Source organism: Caretta caretta, chromosome 3 (genome assembly GCF_965140235.1).
Source record: "Caretta caretta isolate rCarCar2 chromosome 3, rCarCar1.hap1, whole genome shotgun sequence".
Lineage (NCBI taxonomy): Eukaryota > Metazoa > Chordata > Testudines > Cheloniidae > Caretta > Caretta caretta.
Window position 1 is genome coordinate 68,162,564 of NC_134208.1, and position 24,380 is coordinate 68,186,943.

A 24,380-nucleotide genomic window follows, 5' to 3' on the forward strand; every position below is an offset into this window, starting at 1 on the left:
CAGGCAGGTGCCCAGCCCCACCTCCTTAATGTCTCTGCAGGCACGCCCAGCCTCCCTGCTCCCCACCTCAGTGATCTGCTGCTGGCTGCTCCCAACAGATGTGCCCGGGCTGCTGCAGAAGGGGCGTGTTCCCCACAGATTTTTGCTCCCCTATTTTTCTGTGGGGGGCGGGGGGGGAGCCAAGAAATCGGCAGAAGGTAGGAATTCTGCACCCCCCCACAGGGCGTAGACTTCCCCCAGGAGTATACACATTAAGGGATTGATTAGCAGGGGAGCCCTAGGCTTGGTTAAGATAACATGCTCAATGGAGGATAGAAACGTAAATATTAGCTCATGTGTTCCTCTTCCTCATTCTCTGTGGTGCTTGTCTTTCAAGACGAGGAAATGTAGTGACAACTGAGCTGATTCATAAAATGAACTTTCTCCTTTACGCCTCCCTCTGAGGCGAATTGAGCAGCTGTGCAGCTCCATCCATTTTAAGTAGCGCATTAAGAGCTAATCTGGCAGGGGTGGGGGCTGTACTTAGAACCAGTCTTCCAAGTACACAGACGCTTCGATTTTATTCAGGAAACACAGACAAATTCTGGCAGGGCCTTCTATTGCTCGTCATGAAATAGCAATAGGGTAATATGCTAGGCTCCCCTCCTTTCCACTATCATATTGTTTTATGGCACATCTGCTCCAAGGTCGCAACTTGTGCTCGGTGGTTTTATCCTTAGATTAGGATGTGGTTCTCATGTTGCGGTTTCTTCATCTCAAAAAAAAAAAAAATCAAAACCACTTCTCAGAGCCATCTTTTCTATTGAAACTGGGGAGAAGTCTCCTGGGGGGCAAAAGGAGGTTTGGCAGCTGGTCCAGGCCATATAGTTGAAGTGGGAACGATCCTAAAGGCAAGGGGAAATCCAGAACAGCCCGTAACAAATCATAGTTTGTATGAACTGCATTGCAGCAGTAGATGAAGCATCTACTGCCATTACACTATTAGGTTTAGATAAATTTTGATTTAATCACTAACAAGGGCTCAAGGTGGGTGGGTGGGAGAGTAAGTAATATTGAACTGGTTTCAGAGTAGCAGCCGTGTTAGTCTGTATTCGCAAAAAGAAAAGGAGGACTTGTGGCACCTTAGAGACTAAAAACATGAGTGAAAGAAACTGAAGGGAGGACGCTTTTAGTGAGAGCAAGTGCAAGAGTAGGGACTCAAATGCTTGTGGACATGTGAGGGTGAAACACAATCTGTCTCAAAGCAAAAGCACCCTGCCCCAGCAAAAGAACCAAAACCCTCCCTGATACCTTGCATACCATCCACTAACAGAATCACTGGATATAAATGAGAACTCGGGAGTTACAGAAGATGCCAACAAGGCCAGATGTAAATGGATCGCCATGCTGACCCAGGTGTATGAAAAGAAAAGGGGAGACATCTATCCAATAACTGAAAGCTCTTTTACATGTAGAGAGGAAACGGAAGTACTAGGATTGTAGATCTCAAGTGGAGGAGAGCCTTTGTTCAATGGGGTATACAGTTCAATAGCAATTCTCTTAGGAAAAGGGCAAATTAAGTGCTCCAAGCTGTTGTAACTGGGCAAACATATGACCCTCCCTCATCGATAACAGGGATTACAGCCAACATTTTCAAATGGCTTGAAGCACTATCAAGGGTACAACGTTATGAGTGGCAGTGAGACAGGGAAATGGACAACAGGGTTCTGCCCCATGAGCAGCTGTTAGTACACTTGCCAGAGGCACAGGAGAACACCAAAGACCAGACAAGAAGAGAGTTTGCAGGACTGAAGTAACAATGAGGGTCATAACAGTGGCTGGATTCTCATTAAGAACTTTTACTAAGAAGCTTAAATTTACATTGCAGAAGGCCTTTTCGTTACATCTGGCTTACAGGCGTGATTCCAAGAAGTTTCATTCCATTAGCTAGAACAGAACGTGCAGCCTGGAAGAGGCGGAGTCTTGCCTGCAAAATAAAAGTAACAATCAACTTATGCAGTCACATCATCTGAACAGCAGTTTATACTTCCGTGACCAAGGAGCATAGTCTCAAGGAAAGGGCTAGGAGGAAACCTGTTAAAAATGAAGACAGCTATCTGTGTGTCATCTTTATTTAAAAGGAGTCTGAGGATTAGGGTTTGTTCAACATTATGAAGATACAAAGTGCTGAATACTAGTAGCAGCTCAAGGACTAGAGGAAGCCACTTTCATCCTCCGCCACAATAGCACTGAACAACTGATCTAAGGGTGAAAGTGGCGGAATTTATTCTCAATGTTGTGGAGACCATTCAAGCCAAAGTCACAAACAGGTCTCTAGCCACATCCAGCCTGGCTTCCCTGACCGAGGGAACAAGACCCTGCTGCATAAAGCCTAGCATAGGAGCGAGCAGAGTGGAGAGCTGCCATGGTGGAACACGAGACAATTGGTCTGGATCCACAAAGGGACTCAGCTGTTGCAATGCCTATCTTTTAGACACCTCTGGAACAATAATGGGATCCATAAAACCTGAGTTAGGTCCCTTGGCTCCTTGTACAAGAAGGGTGGGGACGTAGTATTGCCTCCCTTGTGATTAGAGCACTCACCCAGGGTGTGGGAGACCCAGGTTTGGTTCCCCCCTCTGCCTGCAGGGGAGAAGGGATCTGAACAGGGATCTCCAACCTCTAAAGAGTGTGCCCAAACCATCAGGATATTCTAATATCTCCTGTTGAAGCCCTTCCACTTGGTATAATTACTGAAAGAGTCACTGGGCCACAGAGACTGACTCCACAGACCGGTGGTTAGGGCACCCAGCTGGGAGGTGGGAGCTGCAGGGGCCAGTCCCCCTTGCTTCAAATCACTCTTATGCCAGGTGGAATAGCTTCAGCAGAAGAGACTGAGCAAGGCCCCCCCTTTCCCGATCAGAATATCCACTAGACCAGTGGGAGGGCACTCAGAGGTGGGAGACCCCTATTTAAATCCCTTCTCCCCATCATACAAAGGGGCAAAGTGAACCTGATCTCCCACATCCCCGGTGAGCGCTCTAACTGCTGGGGTAAGCGTTAGGGAGGCAGGTGGCACCTCCTCCACTGGTCAGATTTGGAACATGCAGCTAACATGCCTACCACATTAGAGCCCATAAGAAGCCAGGCAGAGGAGTGCTTGTCTTCCCTGCTTCATGGATTGCACTGACGCGTAGGCATAAAAAGGCTGTGGATGCCCAGAGTGAGGCAGTAACTTCGGTGCCTGGAGGATTAGGCAGCAATTGAGTGAGGATTGTGTGGCTAGCAGTGGTACCTAATTCTGGGGCTTCGATGCCTAAGTCCTTAAGTGGATCTGAGCCACAGCAACGGTCAGAAAAACAAGGAGTTCCAAGCAGCACACAGGTAAGACACAGACACCTTGTGGCCACACTGAACCTTTGAGAAGCTGAGTATAGACATGTCCTCTCACCTTCGGCTGACAGCCTAGCATATTCCGGTTTGGTTGCACTGTTGCCGTAGCTGTGTTGGTCCCAGGATATTAGAGAGACAAGGTGGGCGAAGTAATATTTTTTATTGCACCAACTTCTGTTGGAGAGACAGCTCTTGAGCTACACTGAGCTCTTCTTCAGGTCTGGGAAAGGTACTCACAAGGCCTGTCTACGCTAAAAATATAAGTGGGGGGCTTTCAGCCTCCCACACTGCCCCTCTGAAGTCAGTGGAAATGCTCCTGGTGACGACACGCACCACTTACAGAAGAAGGATAGCGTGGACATGAACTGCTGCAGTAATTACTGCAATAGTTGTAAGATGACTTAACATAGGATCAGCAGGGAGCCGGGCCGGGCTGCTGCCTGGAGGCTCAGTGCTCCCCACGGGGAGCCCTGCTATTGCCTGGAGGCTCCCAGCTCCCCACCACCAGGAGCCCACCTGCTTTTCTGGGCTCTCTGCTTCCCACCGCAGCTGGGCTCCTGGGGGAGAGCTCTGCACTCAGAGTCTGGGCAGCTCCTGGAGGGTAGCCGGAAGTCTTGGGGCAGTCACCAGGCTCCCCGCAGGGAGCCGACAGGCTGGGAGCTGGGGGGCACATCCTGGCTCCCTGTGGGGAGTCCAGCAGCTGCATTGAAGCTCAGAGCGGGGAGCATGGACAGCAGCTGTGTTGGGAGCAGGTACCTGGGGGCAGCCGGGCTCTAGCTGGAGCCCCCCACCTGCCCGATTGACAGTGCAGCTTTCTTGTCAATTTCACGGCTCCCAGCATGGAGCTGTGAAATTGTCAAGAATGACAGCCAACAGCTGATGTAAGTAACACAGTGTCTGCAGGGACACTGTGTCGCCCTAACGACACTGGCATAAGCCCTACGCCTCATGGAGGTGGAGTTATTACGTCCGTGTAGTAGAGCACTTACATCTGCGGAAGCCAGGCTGTAGTGTGTTCATTGACATAATTAAATTGATGTAAGCTGCCTTATGTTGACCTAACTGTAGTGTAGACCAAGCCCGAGTGTCACCGCAAAATACAAGGTGGAACAGATTTTTTAGCCTAAGTAATTAACACATATTCTAAGGGACCGGCAAGTTGAAGTGGCCTGTTAACATGCCTGCAGTCATAGGCCAAAACAGGGGTACAGTGAGTTATAGATTGTTGTAATAAACCATAAATCCTGTGACTTCATACAGTCTTTGACTTGTAGTGTCTAGCAAAGTTATGAATTTAAGCTCCCAGGCTTGTCTTTTGAAAGTGTTGTGCAGGTTTTCTTTGAGGATGGGGACAGGCAGGTCAGATATAGAGCGATCGCTTTGTGAAAAGTGTTCACTCACAGGTGAGAGGGTATTTTTGGTTGGAGGTTAAATTCAAACTTTGCTGTGCCACTCCTGAGTACCCTTCCCAGACCTGAATAAGAGCTCAATGTAGCTCAAAAGATAGGAGACAAGGGGGAGGACCTAACTCTCACCACTCTTCAGAATTACAGGGAATCTGACCTCATGTCTATCAAAAAAGTTGTGCTTACTAAAAGGTGCATTAAAGTCAATGGAGCTTTAAGCTCAACCATATGGAATATCTTCTTTGTAATCGTCTCACTTATTTTTCACAACAGAACATTGCAAAGCTCAATCCTGAAGGAAGAGTCATCATCAAAGGCAGATACGCAATTACTTTTCAAATCAGTATGAGACAGAACAAAAGATGGTGTAATTAGGGTAGCATTTACTCAATAGTTAAGGGATCAGATCTCTCGCCCAAAGATTCACAGCCTTCTAATTTGCATCTAGGTGGAACTGCACATAGGAGTAGACAGCCTATGTTGGCAGACTAGCAGTATAGACAATTTGTATTGTGTAGGTGGAATTACGGAGTGGGGGTTCAGTCACCTCACATAGCTCTGTCCTCCCACTTAAGCTGAGGAAACCATCAGAATGTCGGTTTGGAATGTCCCAGAATGTTTAACACTCTCCAGAATATTAGGGAGAAGAAAATGAGAGAGAAAGGGAACAACTGCTCTGAAGCAATTCCCTCTAAGTGGTGCTCAGAGTCACATTGAAGAGGTCCAGAGAGAGCCCTTGGCAGTCAGGGTGGGCTTGCAGCCATGAGTTCCTGCTCCTTCATTGGAAAAAAGGGCAATTCTGCAGCTCAGAACCAGCCTCATGCCATTCCTACAGTTAGTGCTTCCAAGAGCGCCTCTTAGTTTCAACTGTTTGGAGCGTGAATAGGTGTGGTCCTCGTAAGCAGTCGTTTGCCGGATAGGCAGTGTTTCTCTTTGGCTACACAGCTCAAGTACACCGAATTACAGTCACACAGCAATAATGCACAATACCTGGGCTTGTTCAGGGGCACTGCCTTTCACAGGGAGCGTTTTATGAGCAACAGCGGCAAGATGGCTGAAACAGAAAAGTGGATTAGAACCAGTAATTCCCTTAAGAAGAGCAGTTACATGGGCTGCAGAAAGCAGCAGAACTAGAAGATCCACCCCCAACCACCAGACTAAGATCAGTTTATAAGGGCCTTTGGGCAAACGGTCCCTTTCAGGACTGGATTCTGAGTTTTATGTCTCACAGCTGCCTCATAAAAGAAGAAATTACTAGTTTTGCTTGCTGGTACAGATACGATTTTAGAAGAACATACTGGAAATATGAGATAGGGACCAAAGCGTTATTTGGTCTGGGGCACTGTAACATTTCCGAAGGGACACCCACTCCTGCGTCAGTGATTACAAGTTTGATTTGTATTATCAACTTATTCTGCTTCAGTTATCCTCCTTTGTTTCTCCCTCTCCCCTCCTCCAAGAGAAGAGCCTGAGCCACCACATTTAGATCTAGATCCAACCCTGTCCCATGTGCAAAGGGATGCAGATTTGGGGTTTTAGGTCTGCCCACAAGGCCTAGCTGCGGAGTTCAGATTGGGAACAGTGCACCCGGACGCCTGGAGGGTCTACGCTTGCTTGTACTGACTTGTCTATGTTGCTGGAGTTTGATTCTAGTGAAACTGAGAATTAAGCTGTTCAGCAATAGCAAATATTTCTTTCCTTACCTGAGCGTTAGGAGGTAGCTGACAATGTGCTTGGGCTGAAGATCTTCAGAAGATTTATACAGTACCTCATCGTAGCTGGGGAGAAAGTAAGGGACAGTTCAGAGCTCAGTTTGCAATCACAAGAAAACTAACTAAAGTTCTTAGAACAGGAATAAAGAAAGGGACTGCAGCTGTTGGGAATAGCATCATCATAATACGGAAGTACATTTAAAACTTGCTGAATACATACATGTAGATTTCAGAGCTCACAACAGGTTGTCAAAAGCAAAGATAATAAACAGTTGCTCCTGGAATATTATGTTCTGCTTTAAATCTTATCACTCACTGTGGGTCCTTATTAGAAGAAAAATCTACATTAAAATGACCACCTGAGGCACTGTCATAAAGCAGTACCTTAAAGGATGTGGCCTTTTAATAAAGGGGACTCAGAATTTTCAACAGCTTAAAGGGATTCTCATAAAATTACAATTAGTAGATACAAACAAAAAAGTTGGTTCTCAAAATATGGAAATATAGTCAGCTGAGATGAATAACAGTATTAAAACTCAAACATGTACAGATCTGCAGAGAGAAAATTTTCCCGAACAGTTCTGTTGCATGCTCTGTCTGGCAGGCTAGTAGGAATAATCCTGCACCTGACAGCTCTGGCCTTCAGAGCAGGGTCCCCTCCAAAGCAGAACTATGAAAGAGGATCTTCTGCCACTCCGCTCTGCTCTTCGATAGATTTCCACGTCCTCCCGTCCCAATGTGCGTTCTTACAAAAGCAGAGCTTCACTGGTAGTGTTATCTCTTGTGGTCAAGTTACAGCAAAACTGGGGAGTGGACACAGCAGGGCAGGCAGGGTGGGGGAGGACTCAGCAACCAGGAGACGGCCTTAGAGGAACTGCACTTCTATGATTGCTCCACATTAACCTCCCTTGCATGCAAACCAAAATTGACTTATTTATTTTTGTACTGCTGTAGCGCTAAGAGCCCCAGTCATGGCTGAAGACTTCATTGTGCCAGGTGCTGTCTAAACACATGATGAAAAACGTTTCCTGCCCCATGCACGTGTGCTGCATCAGTGGCCATGTGTAGGGTCTTGGGGGAAATGTAGCAGCTGCTAGCCAAAGGTGAGTTGTGTTGCCACAAGATGTGATTTTATTTTAAAAACAATAACAGTTGCTGGTCTCATGAGTGAAGTGGTCAGTATTACACACTGGTTTCCATTTAAAAGGTACTTAAGAACACCATGAGCTGTGTGGCAAGACATCTCCTTCATCTCGCCCGCTCTAGCAATGGCGGGCCTGGGGTAAATCAGCCCCACTCTGGGCAGTGTTTGCCTTCCCCCTTCTGTGTTCCTTTGGCCGTGTTTCCAGGGTAGGCCCCAAGGTCGGTCTAAGAGGTGATCTTTCACCAAACAAAAGGGAAAACGTCTCAAACACAAAACCAAAGGGGGATACTTCCCCTGCCTCCTCGCTGGGGCAGGCATCATCCCGTTGCTTGCCCCATAGCAGGTGTTCAGGTTTGGCTGTTCCCCTATGAGAAGGAGCAACCCCTTAGCCTGGAGAAGCTTATTTCCCTGCTACCAGTAGCCTGGCAGTAGTTTCTCCCTCTCCTGCCTTTTCTCTCCCCAGAGGTTTTTTTTTTAAAGGCCTCAGGCAGCCCTTAATTGGGTTCAGGTGTCCCTAATTGACCTGAGGTAACCCCTCATCAGCTTTACTCCTGGGGGATTTCTGCACCAACGTGGGGGCCCAGAATTGATATGGCCCGCATTTTTCTGTGCCCCCACGCAGAAAAAGGCAAAACAAAATCTGCTGGGGGACATGCGCCTCTTCCCCGGCAGCCCAGTCAGCGTGTCCGTTCCAGCGTGCCTGGAGCAGCCTCAGAGACAGGGCATGCGTGCCTGCGTGATCACCCGGGGGGCTGAGCGTATGTGCGTGCCAGTGTTACTTCTGGGGGGGTTCTGCGGGACTGCGGGTCCGCAGCAGAAAACGCCCCCCCGCACAGTGCCTGCTTTTCCCTGCAGAAAATGACAGAGAAGCCGCTCTGGGAGTGACCGTGTATGCAGTTTTTTTGGGGGGGAGGGATTGCCCCCCAAACGGAGGCGATGCATGGGGGGGGAGTACATGGGGTTACGTGCCACTGCCCCCCTCCCTCCTCATTTCTGCAAACGCAGAGCTTCCCAGCTCAGAGGTTGCATTGTCCAGCAACAAGACTCTGCAGCTGAACGCAGCCTCCTGGGTCCTAGTGCCAGCTGTGCTCCCCTTCTGTGTTCTGGAGCCTTCCTGTTTTCTGTGGAACAGTGAGTGCCCACGGTGGGCCTGAGTAAGGGGGAGTGGCGGAAACGGGGGTGGGGGGGGGAAGAGGCAGTGGGGAAGGAAGGGGGTGGAATAGGGCAGAGGGAGGGAATGTGGGAGTGAGCAGAGGAGGATGGAGAAGATAGGGGAATCATGAGGTGAGGGGCAGCAGGATCCCGGCATGTGGCATCCCCTTGACAGCAGCTGGGGCTCCCCTATTAAGCAGGCCCATCGAACCCTCACCCTGACAAGCCCTATCCCCCTACAACTGGACCCCTCTTACAAGCCCCCCACACCCAGACCCCCACCCCACTTGAGCCCCAACCAGCTGCACCTAGACCTCCACCCTTCCAAGCCCCACTCCCCCAGCATGCAGACCCCCCCCTCACGCCCCCACATCCAGACACCTCCCCCAGCCAAGCCCCATCTCCCCATACCCAGACCCCCTCGCTGAGCCCAACCACCATCACCTGGATCCCCTGGGTAAATCCCATTACTTCTGCACCTGGAACCCCACAACGTGCCCCTGTGCATCCAGATCTTCCACTGAGCTGCCCACACCCACATTGCCCCCCACAGAAACCTCTCACCTCACACCTGGATCCCCCCACACTAAGCCCCTCCACACTTGGGTCTTGCTGGGCTGAGCCTGCCCACCCACACCTGGTGCGCCTGGCACAGAGGGGCAGGGCCCCAGGGTGTTTCTGGGACAGGCCCAGCCCTTGCACTGTGTCAGGGTCAGGTGCAGCCTCACTGCCGAGTCCCTGGACTGGGGGAGGTAGGGGCTTCAGGGTGATCTCCCACCTCAGTGTAGCCAGTGGCCTGTGTTCCCCACTGCCACGCTAGAGCTACACTTATTTACTGACAAATAAAATTTGCAGAATTTTAAAATATTTTGTGAATAATTTTTAATTTTTTGGCACATAATTCCCTCAGGAGTATCAGCCTGTAGGAAAAAGGACCTTTAACATTCTGGGGCTAACATATCAGCCTTCCCACACCCTCTTGCAGCCGTCCGGCCTGACTTTGTCACAGCTGGTTGCTAATACCAAGTTCACTGAACTGTCAAGTGGCTATTAAATGAAGAGGCATGTCTCTGCTACTGCAATCTGTAGCCACATGAAATAAACTAATGAGTAGAGCTGGCTGAAAGTCAGAATTTCCCATCCATGGGAAATTAAAAAACAAAACCGTTCAGCTTCAGAACAAAACAATATTTCAAATTTGCTATGGAAGGGAAATTAGAAAAAATTAGTTTACAACTTTTTGAAATTGACCCTGGGAGCCAAAAGCCTAGAAGCCCTGGGAACCACAACTGAGCCGGCAGCTTCAGAGCTGGGGTTTGCAACTCTGTGACAGAGAGCCTGGAAGCCATGAGAGCTGGGGACCCTGGAAGTCCTGGGTCTGCTGTGCTGGGGCAGTCACATGGCTGAGCTGCCCTGCCCTGTGTTCCATCAAAAGTTCATCAACATCGACATGTTTCCATGAAACATTTTGGTTTCAACAAATTGGTATTTTCAGCTTTGTCTGAAAATTCCTGAGCGGATCTCCTAAAGAGTTCTTCTGTCTAGCCTCTGACTGCCAGAACTTGGGAGTGGAGGACAGGGAATGGATCACTTGATGATTGCCGGTTCTGTTCATTCCTCTGAAGCACCTGACACTGAGACAGGAAACTGGGCTAGATGGACCATTGGTCTGACCCAGTATGGCCAATCTTACGTTAAGTGGAATAAGTCAGCTTCTTCAGGGAAAATGTGCTACCACAAATCTACCATTCCAAGAGATTCACTGGTCTACAAAGATCATCATCTAGGTAAATGATGTTTAACACTGACCAGATCAAAGGCCAAGTATTTTTGTTATATTGTCAAAGGCCACAATCAAAGCAATGAAAGTGGGTTTAAGCCGTTAGGAAGGCTTTTGCTCTTGACTGCCTGGAGGGAGGATGGCATGAAGAGTGGCAGCATGGTGCAAGGTCTAGGACATTCAAGCTGGGAGTTCTGGGCTCTATATTCAGCTCTGCCATTGACTTCCTGTGTGGCGTTGGGAAAGTCCTCACACCTTTCTGTGCTTGAGATTTCACACCTATGAATAATGCTTGCTCAGCTTTGTCAGAATGTTGAGAATTATCAATGAAAAGCACTATATACAAACTAAGTACTATTATTAGGGATTGGCGTGTGGGTGTCCCTCATGGCTACTGGAAGTGGGTGGATGTTCCATTCCCCTCCTCCTAAGAGCATTTCCACACCCCTTTTCCCATGGGATCCAGAGATCCCATCCACCAGGTCTATGTTTATGATGATGACCAATGTTTATATAGCTTATTACATTTACAAAAGAACTGTACTAATCTTTCCTCATTAGCAACTAAGTAACAATTAGTTACAGGCACCCAATACTGTGAACAGTATTAACAATTATTAACAGGCATCCAATTACTCAAAGGTATTTTCCCCACATGATCCTTTTTCATTCAGCTTCTGAAATAACACATTCATTTACATCTAAACATGTGTATTGCAAGTATGGGCTTGTGCAGTAGGCCCAGTGATCAACAAGTCATTGCCTAAGATGTTCATTTCTACTCTTCCACTGCCATGTAACTAATAACTTATTCAACATGCAGGCATCAAACCCTGATGGATCTGCTTCTTGGAAAGACAAATAATAAATACCTGAGAAGATGCTGGAGTATGGAGATGGCTTGTGGATCTTGTAAACAAGCTGTGTTAATGTCAGTTGATTGCCTGTCCCTGCACATCTGCTCTAAACTAGAAAACATAAAAGCTCAGTGTGAGAAAACAAACGCTCTTATAAATTTAAAAAAAAACCAACAACCTTCACCAGCAAAGCTGCATAAGAATTAAAACCAACATGCACTTAAAGGAGAACAAAATTTGAATCTAGATACACTGTTTGCAAGATGACTAAAACATCTGAGTTAGATTAGCTGAGTTAAATCCAAGACAAAAAGCTATTTTACTTGAGCCAGCATTGAATATACACGTCAGTAACTTTACAGAAAGATCCCCTGAAAGAACATGACAGTTTCAAAGGGCACTGTCAAGTCTGACCTTTTTGATATTAAAAATCAATTCAGGAGTATGACACAATGCCGATGTCGACAGTCTGACGAAGTGCTTTATCTTCAATCTCGGTATTTCTCCTATGGATTTTTAAAATTCCCTAAGATACAATTTTGGGTGATCACAAAAGGACAGAATTAAGGCTGGAGTCGGTCACTGCCGCTCGGGAAAGTTCAGTCAAATCACAGTTTAAATACTGTAGCAAGGTGTATTTCGCATATCCAGAAGACTCCAGGCCAGATTCCTTGGCTATAGCAGAGCACCACTGATCTTGGGGCCACTCTTTGCCATGCCCTAATTTGCACCAGTCATCCCAAGCGGCTGTTACAGCAGCCAAGAATTACTAGGACATAGAGACAGCCTGGCCATGCCGCTTGCCCCAGCCAGAGGGAGAGGGCTTGCAAGTTTCATTTTCCTTGGTTTTCCCATCTGAGGTCTCAACTGAACGGATGAGAGATTCGAATCTTTAGGAAAGGATTCATCACAAATGTTACTCAGTCACTGGAGTCAAATAGATGTTAATAAAAACAGAAAATTTCTCTACTCTGGAAGGCTCTTCTTACCTGTGGAGTCTGGCATGTGTGTACTGCAGGAATACGCCTGTATCTCCCCGACTTTGGAGAACCCGGTCCCAACTAAACTGATAATTGGATGATAGAAGACCCTTGAAATCCTAAAATGAGAACAGTTGCTATTCAGCATCATGTAGCTAGTGTTCCCAGTGCCAATGTACAGTCTCTCACAGAAGGAATAATCAGAAGACACTTTAAACAGACCTGAATTATAAGTGCTGCAAGCCCAATCTTTTCGGCGGTCTCAAGAGGGTTTTCCAGTTCTTTAGTTGCTGAACAGATACAAGCAAAAACAGATGATGAAAATTTGCAACAGTGTAACTGGCTCATGGGTAAGAACGACAGCAGCTGGTGGTAAGGCAGATTTGATTAAAATTTATACCAGCAATAAAACAAACTGTCAGGCTGCAAAGGCCGACAAAGTCCGAATGTAAAACCTTTCACATCAAGGCTGCCTTTCTTTACAAGAACTACGGGTCACCAAATGAAATTAATAGGCAACAGGTTTAAAACAAACAAAAGGAAGTATTCACACAACGCACACACAACCTGTGGAACTCTTTGCCAGAGGATGTTGTGAAGGCCAAGACTATAACAGGGTTCAAAAAAGAACTAGGTAAGTTCATGGAGGATAGATGCATCAAAGGCTATTAGCCAGGATAGGCAGGGATAGTGTCCCAAGCCTGTATTTGCAAGAAGCTGGGAATGGGCGATAGGGAATGGATCACTTGATGATTACCTGTTCTGTTCATTCCCTCTGGGGCACCTGGCATTGGCCACTGTTGGAAGACAGGATACTGGGCTAGATAGACCTTTGGTCTGACCCAGTAGGGCCATTCTTATACTCAATATGATTACTAAATTTTAAGGCCAAGGGGATAGTCTAGTCTGACTCACTACGTAACACAGGCCATTGAATTTCACCCTGTAATTCTGGCACCAAGTCCATAACTTCTGGTTGAGCTACAGCATATCTTTTAGAAAGACATCCAGAGAGATCTCAAGTGATGGAAAATCTAGCACATTTCTAGGTAAATTATTTCAATGTGGACCTTATTTCTAGTCTGAATTTGTCTGGCTGCAGCTTCCAACCACTCGATCTTATTACATCTTTGCCTGCTTGATTAAAGAGCCCTCTACTATCAGAAATTTTCTCCCACATGAGTACTTACAGACTATGATCAAATCCCCACTAAGCCTTCTCTTGGATAAGCTAACTAGACAGAACTTCTTAAATCTCTCACTGTGAGACTAATTTATCTGCCTTGAAACATCACTGATAAATAGGCTAACAAAGGATATCTGTTTCAGTGCAGCTGTTGGAAGAACCTTGGTTGGAAAGTTATTTCGTGACTGCTTTCAGCAATAACTCCTCAGTGAGCGAGCAGCTCTCTCACCCCTGCAGCTATCCACTGAAGGGATTGTTTTATTCCTATTTCCCCCGCCCAGAGGTGAGAGTACACAGTGCTAGGCTGGGATCATAGCACCCTTCACATAGACATTCAGAGACTGCACACATCACCACTGTTTTGGAAGGAATGTTAGCTCCAGGTGCACCAGTCCACATCTTCAGGCTATATATTAAATTGTGCTTGGACTCACTAACTTCACCTAACACGGTGACAATCTTGGTTTATTTAAAACATTCCATTTTTAAATTCAGATAATATCTGCCCTCTATCTAGGTCTCTTCTTCCTATTTGCAGCAGGATCCTAGTGCAGTTTCCTATAAGACAAGGCTGTCAAATGCATTCTGCGGAGAGGACCTTTTTAATTCTGGTCTATGGACTAAGTCTACAAAGTCAGAGCTGCACACTACTCTCCATCCACAGCTGATCTCCTAGGGGGAGATTTGCATAAAGACAGAGGGGAGGATATGGCTGTTGTGTAAAATCTAAACACGTCTCAATAGGAAACAAAGATGCAGTGCACATTTAGAATTTCTCTCTGCCATTTGTTAGGCTATTTGCACATGCAACTGAGGTAATTGTCCAAATTAGTGAGAACTGTGCACCTTAATTTTTGAAAAACTCTGTTTCAAAGTGTCATCCTTGGGTTTCACCGCTAATGCCCCGCTGTGATGAGTGGGGGCGATTCACATCGCTTAAAACTGTTTGCCCGCCTGCTTGCTTAGGAAGACAACGCTGCATTGGTTACACTGTTCATGTTTGGAAGGGTTTTTTTTTTTTGCAACTTTAAGGGCAGATGTTTATATTTTAAATACGGCAGAATATAAGCCAGTCATAGGGGCTTGTTAGCTACCTTAAGTGGGTTAGTTCTAGTGTGCAAGCCAAGTATTTAACACCACCATAAGCAAATTCTCCCTGGCAACATGGTGGAAAGACAATCCTTGCTGTAACTAGAAAACCCACAAGGCCAACTGCTCACAATTACCCCACCGTGACACAAAAACAAGCATCTCCAGCCCAACCACTTTCTGAGCCCAGAGAGATCAATGGCAAGCCCTTTGGCATAGGTGCTAGGAGCCCTGCTGCACAGCTGATCCTGAGTTTGATGCCATGAAGTTACAGGGATGACTCTCACCCACAGTCTCTGCATTTATAGGAACCTGGAGCACTTAAGCAAATCTTTTTGAAAAACCATCAATTCCCTGGTTCTGTGCTGATGTCCCTTCCGCCTCCCCTCAAAATTAAAATGTATTAAAATCCCACAGTATCAGATAATGATTGAAATTATTACGTATTACTTATTAGCACAATAGGGTTACAGAGTGCTTTACAAAACACAACTTAGGTGCCTGCCACAAGGAGTTCACAATCAATTCAAGGAAGCTGGAGTGGGTAGAAGCAGTCACAGTTGAGGTCAATCAATAATGAAAGGCTATGAAGAAATGATAAGGAGATATTTGAAGGAGAGGGCAGTGGATGTTTGTTGCACAGGAAGAGAGGCTGATCCAGCAAGAAAAAGATCCAGAGGCACAAGGGGGAGCAGGTACTCCTGGGGGAATTCTGTACCACTTGCAATGCAAAATTTGCGCAGAATTAATGTTCTGTGCAGAATTTCATTTTTCCCCACAGAATTGGTGCTGCAGAGCTGCTGACTGCCACTAGGTGCCACTGGACCCAGCGAATATGGCTCCCCAGCTCGCAGCGCGCCTGCACAGGAGGTGAGGCCAGGTTGTGGTTCCCAGCTTTGCCAGCCCTGCTTGGTCACATAGTGTGGCCGGGCTCCCTCCCTGCACAGCAACTGCCGGAGCCGGTGAGCTGCACCCTGCAGGGAGCAACAGGAGCAACAGCTGGGAGCTGCAGGGAGAGGCTGCTGCTTTCTGGGAAGGGAGACTGAGGATAAGAGAAGGGGTCTGCTGAGGTGGGGGTGCGTGACTCAAGTGACATCCCCACACACACACACTATCAGCAGGTACAGGCCATCTCTGCCCAGTGGGACAGTAACAAAGCTGTGCGGGGCGGAGCCCGTGACTGGGCTCAGGAAAGGAAGGGAGTGTGGGTTTCTGGGCTGGGGGAGTCCCCTTGCAGACCCACCCAAATACCCCTTCCAACAGCTCCCAACTGTACCCCTCCTCCAGCTCCCCCTGGCAGTGTCCTCTATTTGGGAGCTTGAAATATGGTAACCATATGGGGGCTGGAAAAATGAGAATTGACTAAAAGACTGGGAGGGCATATTATTCCCCTAAATTGTGCCCACCTGGCATGTGTGACACACCCAGACTGAGGTGCCCGACAAAAGCATAACAAAGAAACAGGAAGTGGGTTGTCGAAGAGGTTTCTTGAACTCTCTACTTCTGGGGGAATCTTTTTTATTGTCCATATTGTTACGGACATACTTGCTGACAGGCATTTTGAAATAAATTATCAAAATAATTGAAACTGGCATGACTATATTGTGTTATTTTGACAAATAAAATATACAGAACTTTAAAATACTATGCGCAGAATTTTTAATTTTTTGGCACAGAACTCCCCCAGGAGTAAGCAGGGAACAGAGAGAGCATTCTACTGAAGGAGAGAGGATTCTACTGAAGATAGGGCTTGTGAGACGGTGTAGGGGGAAAAGAGGATACGAGAATGGAAATGCAAGCAGCACAGAGTTGTGCAGTCTTAACGGCGAGGACAATGAGACACTTAATAGCCCATATCACTATAGATTTATAAGATTTTCAAAGCAACAAATGGCAGGTAAGTGCCTTTGGAAATGCCCTCCCTGGTATCTGAGCACTTCAAACATTAATGAAACACTTCAAACAACTCTGTGAGTTCGGGAATTATTGACATTTTCTAAGTTAGGAAGTGAGGAAGAGCAAGATTAAGGGTTGTGGGTAAAACTTTCAGAAGTGCCTGTGTGAGTGAGGAGACTAAGTTCCATTTTCAAAAGTGATTTAGGAGCTTAAGTGCCATTCATTCCCAGGTTCTGCTCCCAGCTCAGCCACTAACTTGCTGCATCACGGTAAGATAAAAGCGCCTTGCCCGTCCATCAAAAGGGGCAATAGCTTCCCTACATTGCAGGGTTGGGTGTGAGGCAAAGTTCATTCACGTTTTTCAAGCTGTATGGCCTCCTATGCTTCGGGAAAGCTATTTGAGATTCTAGCTATGGAAGGGCAAAGTGTTATTACTACTTTAATTATATCATCACAGATGGTGGAAAGACACAGATCAGAGCCTGTTGCTCTGGGTTACTGGACTTGGGGGAGAGTGATGGAGGGGGAAGGAGAAAGGGATATTGTAATCTGCATGGGAATATTTTAAGAGAAATGAATAAAACCTGAATCAGCTAACTTTTTGCAGCAGCCATGTTTTGTAACATCCTTGAGCGAGCTTCATTTAAAACATCTTCCAGGAAAACCACTTCTCCTTTTCGTGTCTTCATCCCCTGCACTAGCCCAAAAGACACATGCTGACACCTGCATTGAAAACAGCAGGATCTAAAATCACATTTTAATCAACAGAAATGCCTGCAATGTTTGTTCAGGCAAGGCCCTGAACTAGGATGTAGTAGTAACAGCTGAACAAACATCATTCAACATAGAAAGCTCAACAATGTCATCATTACCTCACTTCAGAAAAACCATCTCTCCATGCACACCTTATAATTAGACAGAAAGGACCAGAATTATGATAACCTGGTCATTCATACACTCTCAGGAGATTGGTACTTTCTAACAGCTGTGTTAGGCTTTAATATAGAAGACTCAGTACAATAAGCTAAGATGAGGCAGGATGTAAAATATTACACTCATAAAAGTATATTAGCTCTTAAGATTATTACTATATGAGCACACAGTGTACAGATACTGAGGTGTAATGTCTTTGACAGGCAACATTTCCTCCTTTCTTGCTTTTATGTACCCCACTGTTCATACCAAGGAGCTTCAAGGGGCCTATTAAAGAATTTCTGATCATTGCTCGTTTTTCCTTTTTAATATATCCCCACCCCAATAAAAAAGTAGCAATTATGACACCCACACTTACCTTTCTGCCCATTGGTAGCCCATGAGCTTCAGTATTTGGAACAGCTGTTCAAAGTGAGCGTTTTGACTTTTATCTGTCTTAAGGGAAAAAATGGGTGCATTTTAGAATATATCTCTGCTTAGGTAGAGAGACAGCAGAACTAAGATCTAGGAAACCAGACTGAATTTGAAAGATATAATAGCGTAAAGTACTTTGACATCAACCCACTCTAGAATCTTACTAATGATAAAACACTTTATCTTTTTGAAAACAGTTTATTCTATATCATTTTAGTACAGGCCTTTGAATTAATCTACTTTAAATATCACCTTTGAATTCATATATTTTGTCTAATCTCCCATCAGAACGGATGCATTCATATCTAGGGCTGAGACTTGAAGCCCCTACCATTGGCGCTTGATTTACATCATCAATACGAATACCTGGCAGAAACCCATAAGATCCTATAAATGATATACCAGCACTGGCTGAAAAGGTTTCCACAAGGCAGTTCCTTGCTGTGGTCTGAATTCTCTGTCTGTTCAGCACTCCCATCCCCCACTGTCTCCTGTAAAAAAGGCTCCAGAGTTGATCCTGGCAATTACAGGCCAGTAAGCCTAACTTCAGTATCAGGCAATCTGGGTGAAACCATAGTGAATAACAGAATTATCAGACACACAGATGAACATAATTTGTTGGGGAACATGTCTTTTGTACAGGGAAATCGTGTCTCACCAATCTATTAGAATTATTTGAAGGATCAACAAACACATGAACAAGGGTCATCCAATTGATATAGTGTACTTGGACTTTCAGAAAGCCTTTGACAAGGTCTCTCACCAAAGGCTCTTAAGGAAACTAAGCAGTCATTGGTTAGAGGAAAGGCCCTTTCATGGATCAGTAACTGGTTAAAAAATAGGAAACAAAGGGTTGGAATAAATGATCAGTTTTCACAATGGAGAGAAATAAACATCAAGGTTCCCCTGGGATACTGGGATCTTTGCTGTTCAACATATTCATTAATGATCTGAAAAAGGGAGTGAACAATGAAGTGGCAACGTTTGTAGATGATAAAAAATTATTCAAGATAGTTAAGGCCAAAGGTGACTGGGCAAACAAAACAGCAGATGAAATTCAACACTGATAAGTGCAAAATAATGCATATTGGACAAAATAATCCCAACTACACCTACAAAATGATGGGGTCTAAAATAGCTGTTACTACTCAAGATCAAGATCTTGGAGTCATTGTCGATAGTCCTCTGAAAACATCTGCTCAATGTGCAACAGCAGCAGCAGTCAAAAAAGCTAACAATGTTAGGAACCACTTAGGAAAAAGACAGAAAGAAGAAAATATCATAATGCCACTATATAAATCCATGGCACACTCGCACCTTGAATACTGTGTGCAGTTCTGGCCACCCCATCTCAAAAAAGATATGTTAGAACTAGAAAAGATACAGGGAAGGACAACAAAAATGATTTAAGGGTACAGAAGAGCTTCTATATGAGGAGAGATTAAAAAGACTGGGACTGTTCATTTTAGAAAAAAGATGACTAAACGGGGATATGACAGAGGTCTATAAAATCAAATGGTGCAGAGAAAGTCAAGAAGGAAGTGTTATTTATCCTTTCACATAACACACAAACCAGGGGTCACCACATGAAATTAATAGGCAGCAGGCTTAAAACAAACATAAACAAGTACTTCTTCACACAACACAGTCAACCTGTGGAACTTATTGCCAAGGGATGATGTGAAGGCCAACAGTATAACAGGGTTCAGAAGATAACTAGATAAGTTCATGGAGGATAGGTCCCTCAATGGCTATTAGCCAAGATGGTCAGAGGTGCAGCCCCATGCTCTGACTGTCCCTAAGCCTCCAAATGCCAGAAGCTAGGACTGGATCACTTGAAATTACCCTGTTCTGTTTGTTCCCTCTGAGGCATCTGACACTGGTGATTGCCAGAAGACAGGATACTGGGCTAGATGAACCCTTAGTCTCACCCAGTATGGTCATTCTTATGATCTTATGTGACATTTCTGCACTTCTGGGGCACTGGGCCAGAGACAAATGTATATATTTTAAACACACATGCTGTATAATCATAGAATCGTAGGAATATAGTGTTGGAAGGGACCTCAGGAGGACATCTAGTCAATCCCCCATGCTGAGTCAGGACCAAGCATGCACAGACCATACCTGAAAGGTTATCTGTGTAATTTGTTCTTAAAAACCTCCAACAACAGGGATTCCACAAACTCCCTTGGAAGCCTATTTCAGTACTTAACTATCCTAATAGTTAGAAAGTTCAGAGAACACGGAAAACAATTGAATCACTGTCCTTTTCAGAACAGCCCTTAATGTCCTTATCATATTTGAAGACAGTTACCAGGTCTCACCTCAGCCTTCTTTTCTCAAGACTAAACATGCCCAGTTTTTTTAACCTTTCCTCATAGGTCAGGTTTTCTAAACATTTTATTACTTTTGTTGCTCTCCTCTGGACTCTCTCCTGTTTATCAACATCTTTCCTAAAATGTGGTGCCCAAAACTGGACACAGTACTCCAGCGGAGGCCTCACCAGTGCCAAGTAGAACAGAACAATTATCTCCCGTGTCTTACATACGAAACTCCTGTTAATATGCCCCAGAATATTAGCCTTTTTCATAACTGCATCATATTCAATTAGTGATCCACTGTAACCCCCACATCCTTTTCAGGAGTACTACTGCCTCGTTACAGTTTAGTTTGTAATTGTGCATTTGATTTTTTTCCATACTAACAGATAATGCTCATCTCTCAAATATTAATATTTTAAATTAAATATACATTTGCTGCTCTCCTCATCTTTCAGTTCATCTCTCTTGTGACTGTTACAGACTTCTCATTGGAATTAGCCTTTCTCTGTACTCAACAACAGGTTTGCTACAGGCATCATGGGATGCAGGTCCCCTCACCTAGTTAAGATGGCAGGACTCACCACCACACGTTCATTCTAGTTTGCTCCTGAACTACAGCCTCCCAGGCCATATTTGACAGGCCACTACTGCAAGAACTGAATGATTTTTGTTCTCCTTTATTTTTTTCCAAGCCTAGGCCAGGAATTTCCAGAGCTAGCACTGAGTTCATATTCTACTCCTGACACTACCACACACCAGCTGTGCAGCTTTCTCAGCTCCTGCCAGCAGGCCAAGTATTGAGATATCCAAGAATCCTGGTCTCTGAGGTATGATTCTCCTATATTTAAATCTACCTTGTTTCACGATATGAATAGAGTAGTCAGGCAGCAAGGAGGAATGATGCTGTTTACTCACAAACCTTCAAAGATTTACCCCCTGACTTCACTGGAACTATTCACAGAACATATAGTGCAGCACACCTGTAGATATTTGCAGGATTGGGGCCTAAAACAACATTGGTTGACCTAATTTTACAAGCATCATTTTGGACAGTGCCCTTTCTTTAATCAGGATGTAGTTTCAGGAGTAATATATAAAATTACAGTTTTTATAGTAGTCTCAAGTCTAAATGTTTAGAATAGTATAAAAATTCCAACCAAAAACTATGTTAAAACACAGTTACAGTTGAGAATACATATCAGTAACTTACATCAGTAACTTAGAGTAAACTACACTACAATCTGGTAACTATTCCAAAATCAAATGTTCAAAACCCAGAAATTCACAGCTAACATTAAACCAAAAAAAAATTAATAATCCCAAACCGGCTAAAAGATATGGAAATGCATAGTTCGGGCACCCAAATAACTAACTCTGCCCTCTGGTGACATCATGAGGTGAGGGCGGGAGGGGGATTAAACAAGATTTTTAAAAGACTCATTTAATATAATCCTGGTCCACAGACACTAAAATTGCTTAATCATAACTATATGGTTTTTGCATGATGACGCTACTGTACAAAATTAAGGTTTCTGCTGAAGGGGAGAATATGAAGAATAACAGTGAAAAATGACCATTAATCCTTAAAAAAAAAAAATTTGAAATGTAGCCTATGGAGTGAATTTTAACTATATGGGAAATTTGAAAACTGACAGGGGAAGATACGCCACATTTTTCACATATAACAAAGATGTTCAATCCCTGCTTTAAGTGCAACACTGAACTACAGTGAACGTTAACTTGGCATCCTTACCAACACCTCTATAATAAACCTTGAGTATTTTATACCTTTTTGGATGTCATGCTTTTACACTCTTACAGGCCCTTATGAAATAAATAGTAGGATAAACAAACAATTGTTATAAATGAATTTATATAGTAATTTACAGAATTACCAGCAATAAACTGGTTTGATTTTCTTTTAAAAAAAACAAACAAAACCTTTATAATCTCATGAAATAAGATTTAGAGACCTCTGAGTAAATTCCAACTAGCTTTTAAACATTGGGACTCAAAATATATTTGTATATAATAATTGAATATCTCCAAACATAGACTAAAAATCATCTAGGTTAGGTTCATGGAAGTCTAACCTCAGATAACCTAGAGTAAAATCCAGCTTGACCCACATGAGGCAGTGAGTTTGATGGACATTACAAAACACTATCATGCAGTTTGGTACAATTCAGTGAGATTGGAAGTGCTACTCATGAGAGATCTGGGGCCAGTCAGGTCACTGGCAGAGGTGTGTGGGGATGATTGGACAAGGCCTTCCTGCAGTTTGCCTGACAATAGCTATTAATCACTTATTTTTATGAGCACCAATTTCAGCCAACAACAAGAGAAAGAAGTGGAAGTATTAGTTGTAGTATCAAAAACCCTTAGTAATTCATGCATTTGTTGTTATAGAAGAGTACAGATGAGAGATGGACTAGGTGATCTGGCAGGTGTTTTCCATTTCTAACTTCTCTGAGACACTGTAATTTCAATGGCCACACTCTCAGGTTCCAGCTTTTGTTGCAAGTACATAAGGATTAGGCCAGGGAGAAGAAGAAAGTTAGACATAAGGACTGAACAATTACTAAAAGTTGAGGGGACTGGCTACTAATATCCTTAGGCTGCTGCTCTTTCTTGGGCTACATTAGGGAACTGATTCTGCACTGGTCCATCTCATTATTATCGATTTCAGCTTTCATTCTCTTTTGGTGCGAAATGTTTCATTATTTCCACTTTGTTGCTTTCTTGTAACTCATGGCAATCACAGGAGCAAACACAGATGAGCAACTGCACGCACCAGCTACTGCTACATCAGTAACAACGTCCATAACTTCTGGAGCATTGCTTCTCTGTTGGCATGCTGCTCCTTGGTGACAAGGAATGCAGCATGTTGCTATTGGTGGAAAACGCATTATTCCGATGTCACAAGAGGGGAAGAAAAGCTAATGGAAACTCCTTGGAGCCAGAAAATGAAGAGCTAAAGAGGTCTGGGGTTTTGGTTCTACATTTACTGGCTCCAATGATTTTTCCAAAGGCATTGTATTATGTAACATTACACTGACTAATGAAAGCATGATACCAAGCATGTTGTATAGACATCTCCAGACATATCATAAGGAGCATGCCAAAAAAACCAGTAGATTTGCTTCCCAGAGGACATTAACTGACTCCATATACTAAAAAGTGGTTTTCAAAAGGTTACCCCTATCTCTGAAAAAACCTTAACGGCATCATATGCTGTATCTTTAGAATGCTAAAGCTAAGAAGTTTTACACACAGACAAGGAGCTAATCCTACTATCCATTACTGATATTGCTGAAGTCATGTTAAAAAACCAGCAGACAGTTAAAATGCTCCCAGTCTGCAACTGCATGCCCAGATGGATTAAATGGCTCTTGATGTGCAATTCCAAGTGAATCAACAATAGAGCAACTGATGTATTGTAAACAAGCTATAAAATTCACATTTGTGACAATATATTGGGACTTTAATTTAAACTTCTCTGTAAATGGATTTTAGAACATGACTTTAATAGCATATTTGATATCCTTTCATACACTAACAATTATAAGAATCAACCTTTAACTTGATTCAATATTTAACAACAATATTTATCTGAAAAATGATCTGTTGATTGCGTAAAAGCTATTTTTGAGGAAATTACAAGTACATTTTAAAATGGTGAGCCCCACATGATTTTTCAGCCATTTTGTGGGTCATGAACCAAAAAAGGATTGAGAATCATTGTGTGACACTATGGAATAGCTGCTGTGCAGTGAGGTCCTCTAAGTGTCTATTGCGATGCCAATTACCATGTGCCACAGTCACTCTGGGAACAAGAGAGGCCCTGCATTTTTAAGAGAGTTAAATTCAAAGTGTTGTGTGAATCTACAATTACTTACCACATAAATCATAGTATCACAGTTATATTTCATCATTCGGTCTATAGCAGCAGCAAGATCTCTAGAAGAGATAAATGAGAAACTCTCAATCAAACTAAATACAACTCATTATTTAGAATGGGTTGCCTGCTGGGAAAATTCTCTACCATTGTGGAAAGGAAGGGTTTGTAAAAATGAACAAGTGCATTATGGAGGGTTTTCACCTTGTACTGAAGCCACTACCAGAGAGAGGATAC

General features: G+C 44.3%; 1 protein-coding gene across 2 annotated transcripts in view; it reads right to left on the minus strand.

The window, feature by feature from the left end:
- Positions 1-1,818: 1,818 nt before the first annotated feature.
- Positions 1,819-24,380, minus strand: part of RARS2 (arginyl-tRNA synthetase 2, mitochondrial) — a 56,727-nt gene continuing 34,165 nt past the window's right edge. For both annotated transcript variants that reach the window (XM_048845054.2, XM_048845053.2), the window contains 9 exons: positions 24,145-24,205; positions 17,866-17,942; positions 17,173-17,297; positions 12,626-12,693; positions 12,413-12,522; positions 11,439-11,534; positions 6,482-6,556; positions 5,769-5,832; positions 1,819-1,966 (listed from right to left, as the gene is read on the minus strand). In XM_048845054.2, coding sequence (XP_048701011.2) covers positions 1,880-1,966; positions 5,769-5,832; positions 6,482-6,556; positions 11,439-11,534; positions 12,413-12,522; positions 12,626-12,693; positions 17,173-17,297; positions 17,866-17,942; positions 24,145-24,205 — 763 coding nt within the window. In that variant the 3' untranslated portion in view covers positions 1,819-1,879. The remainder of the gene's footprint in view (positions 1,967-5,768; positions 5,833-6,481; positions 6,557-11,438; positions 11,535-12,412; positions 12,523-12,625; positions 12,694-17,172; positions 17,298-17,865; positions 17,943-24,144; positions 24,206-24,380) is intronic.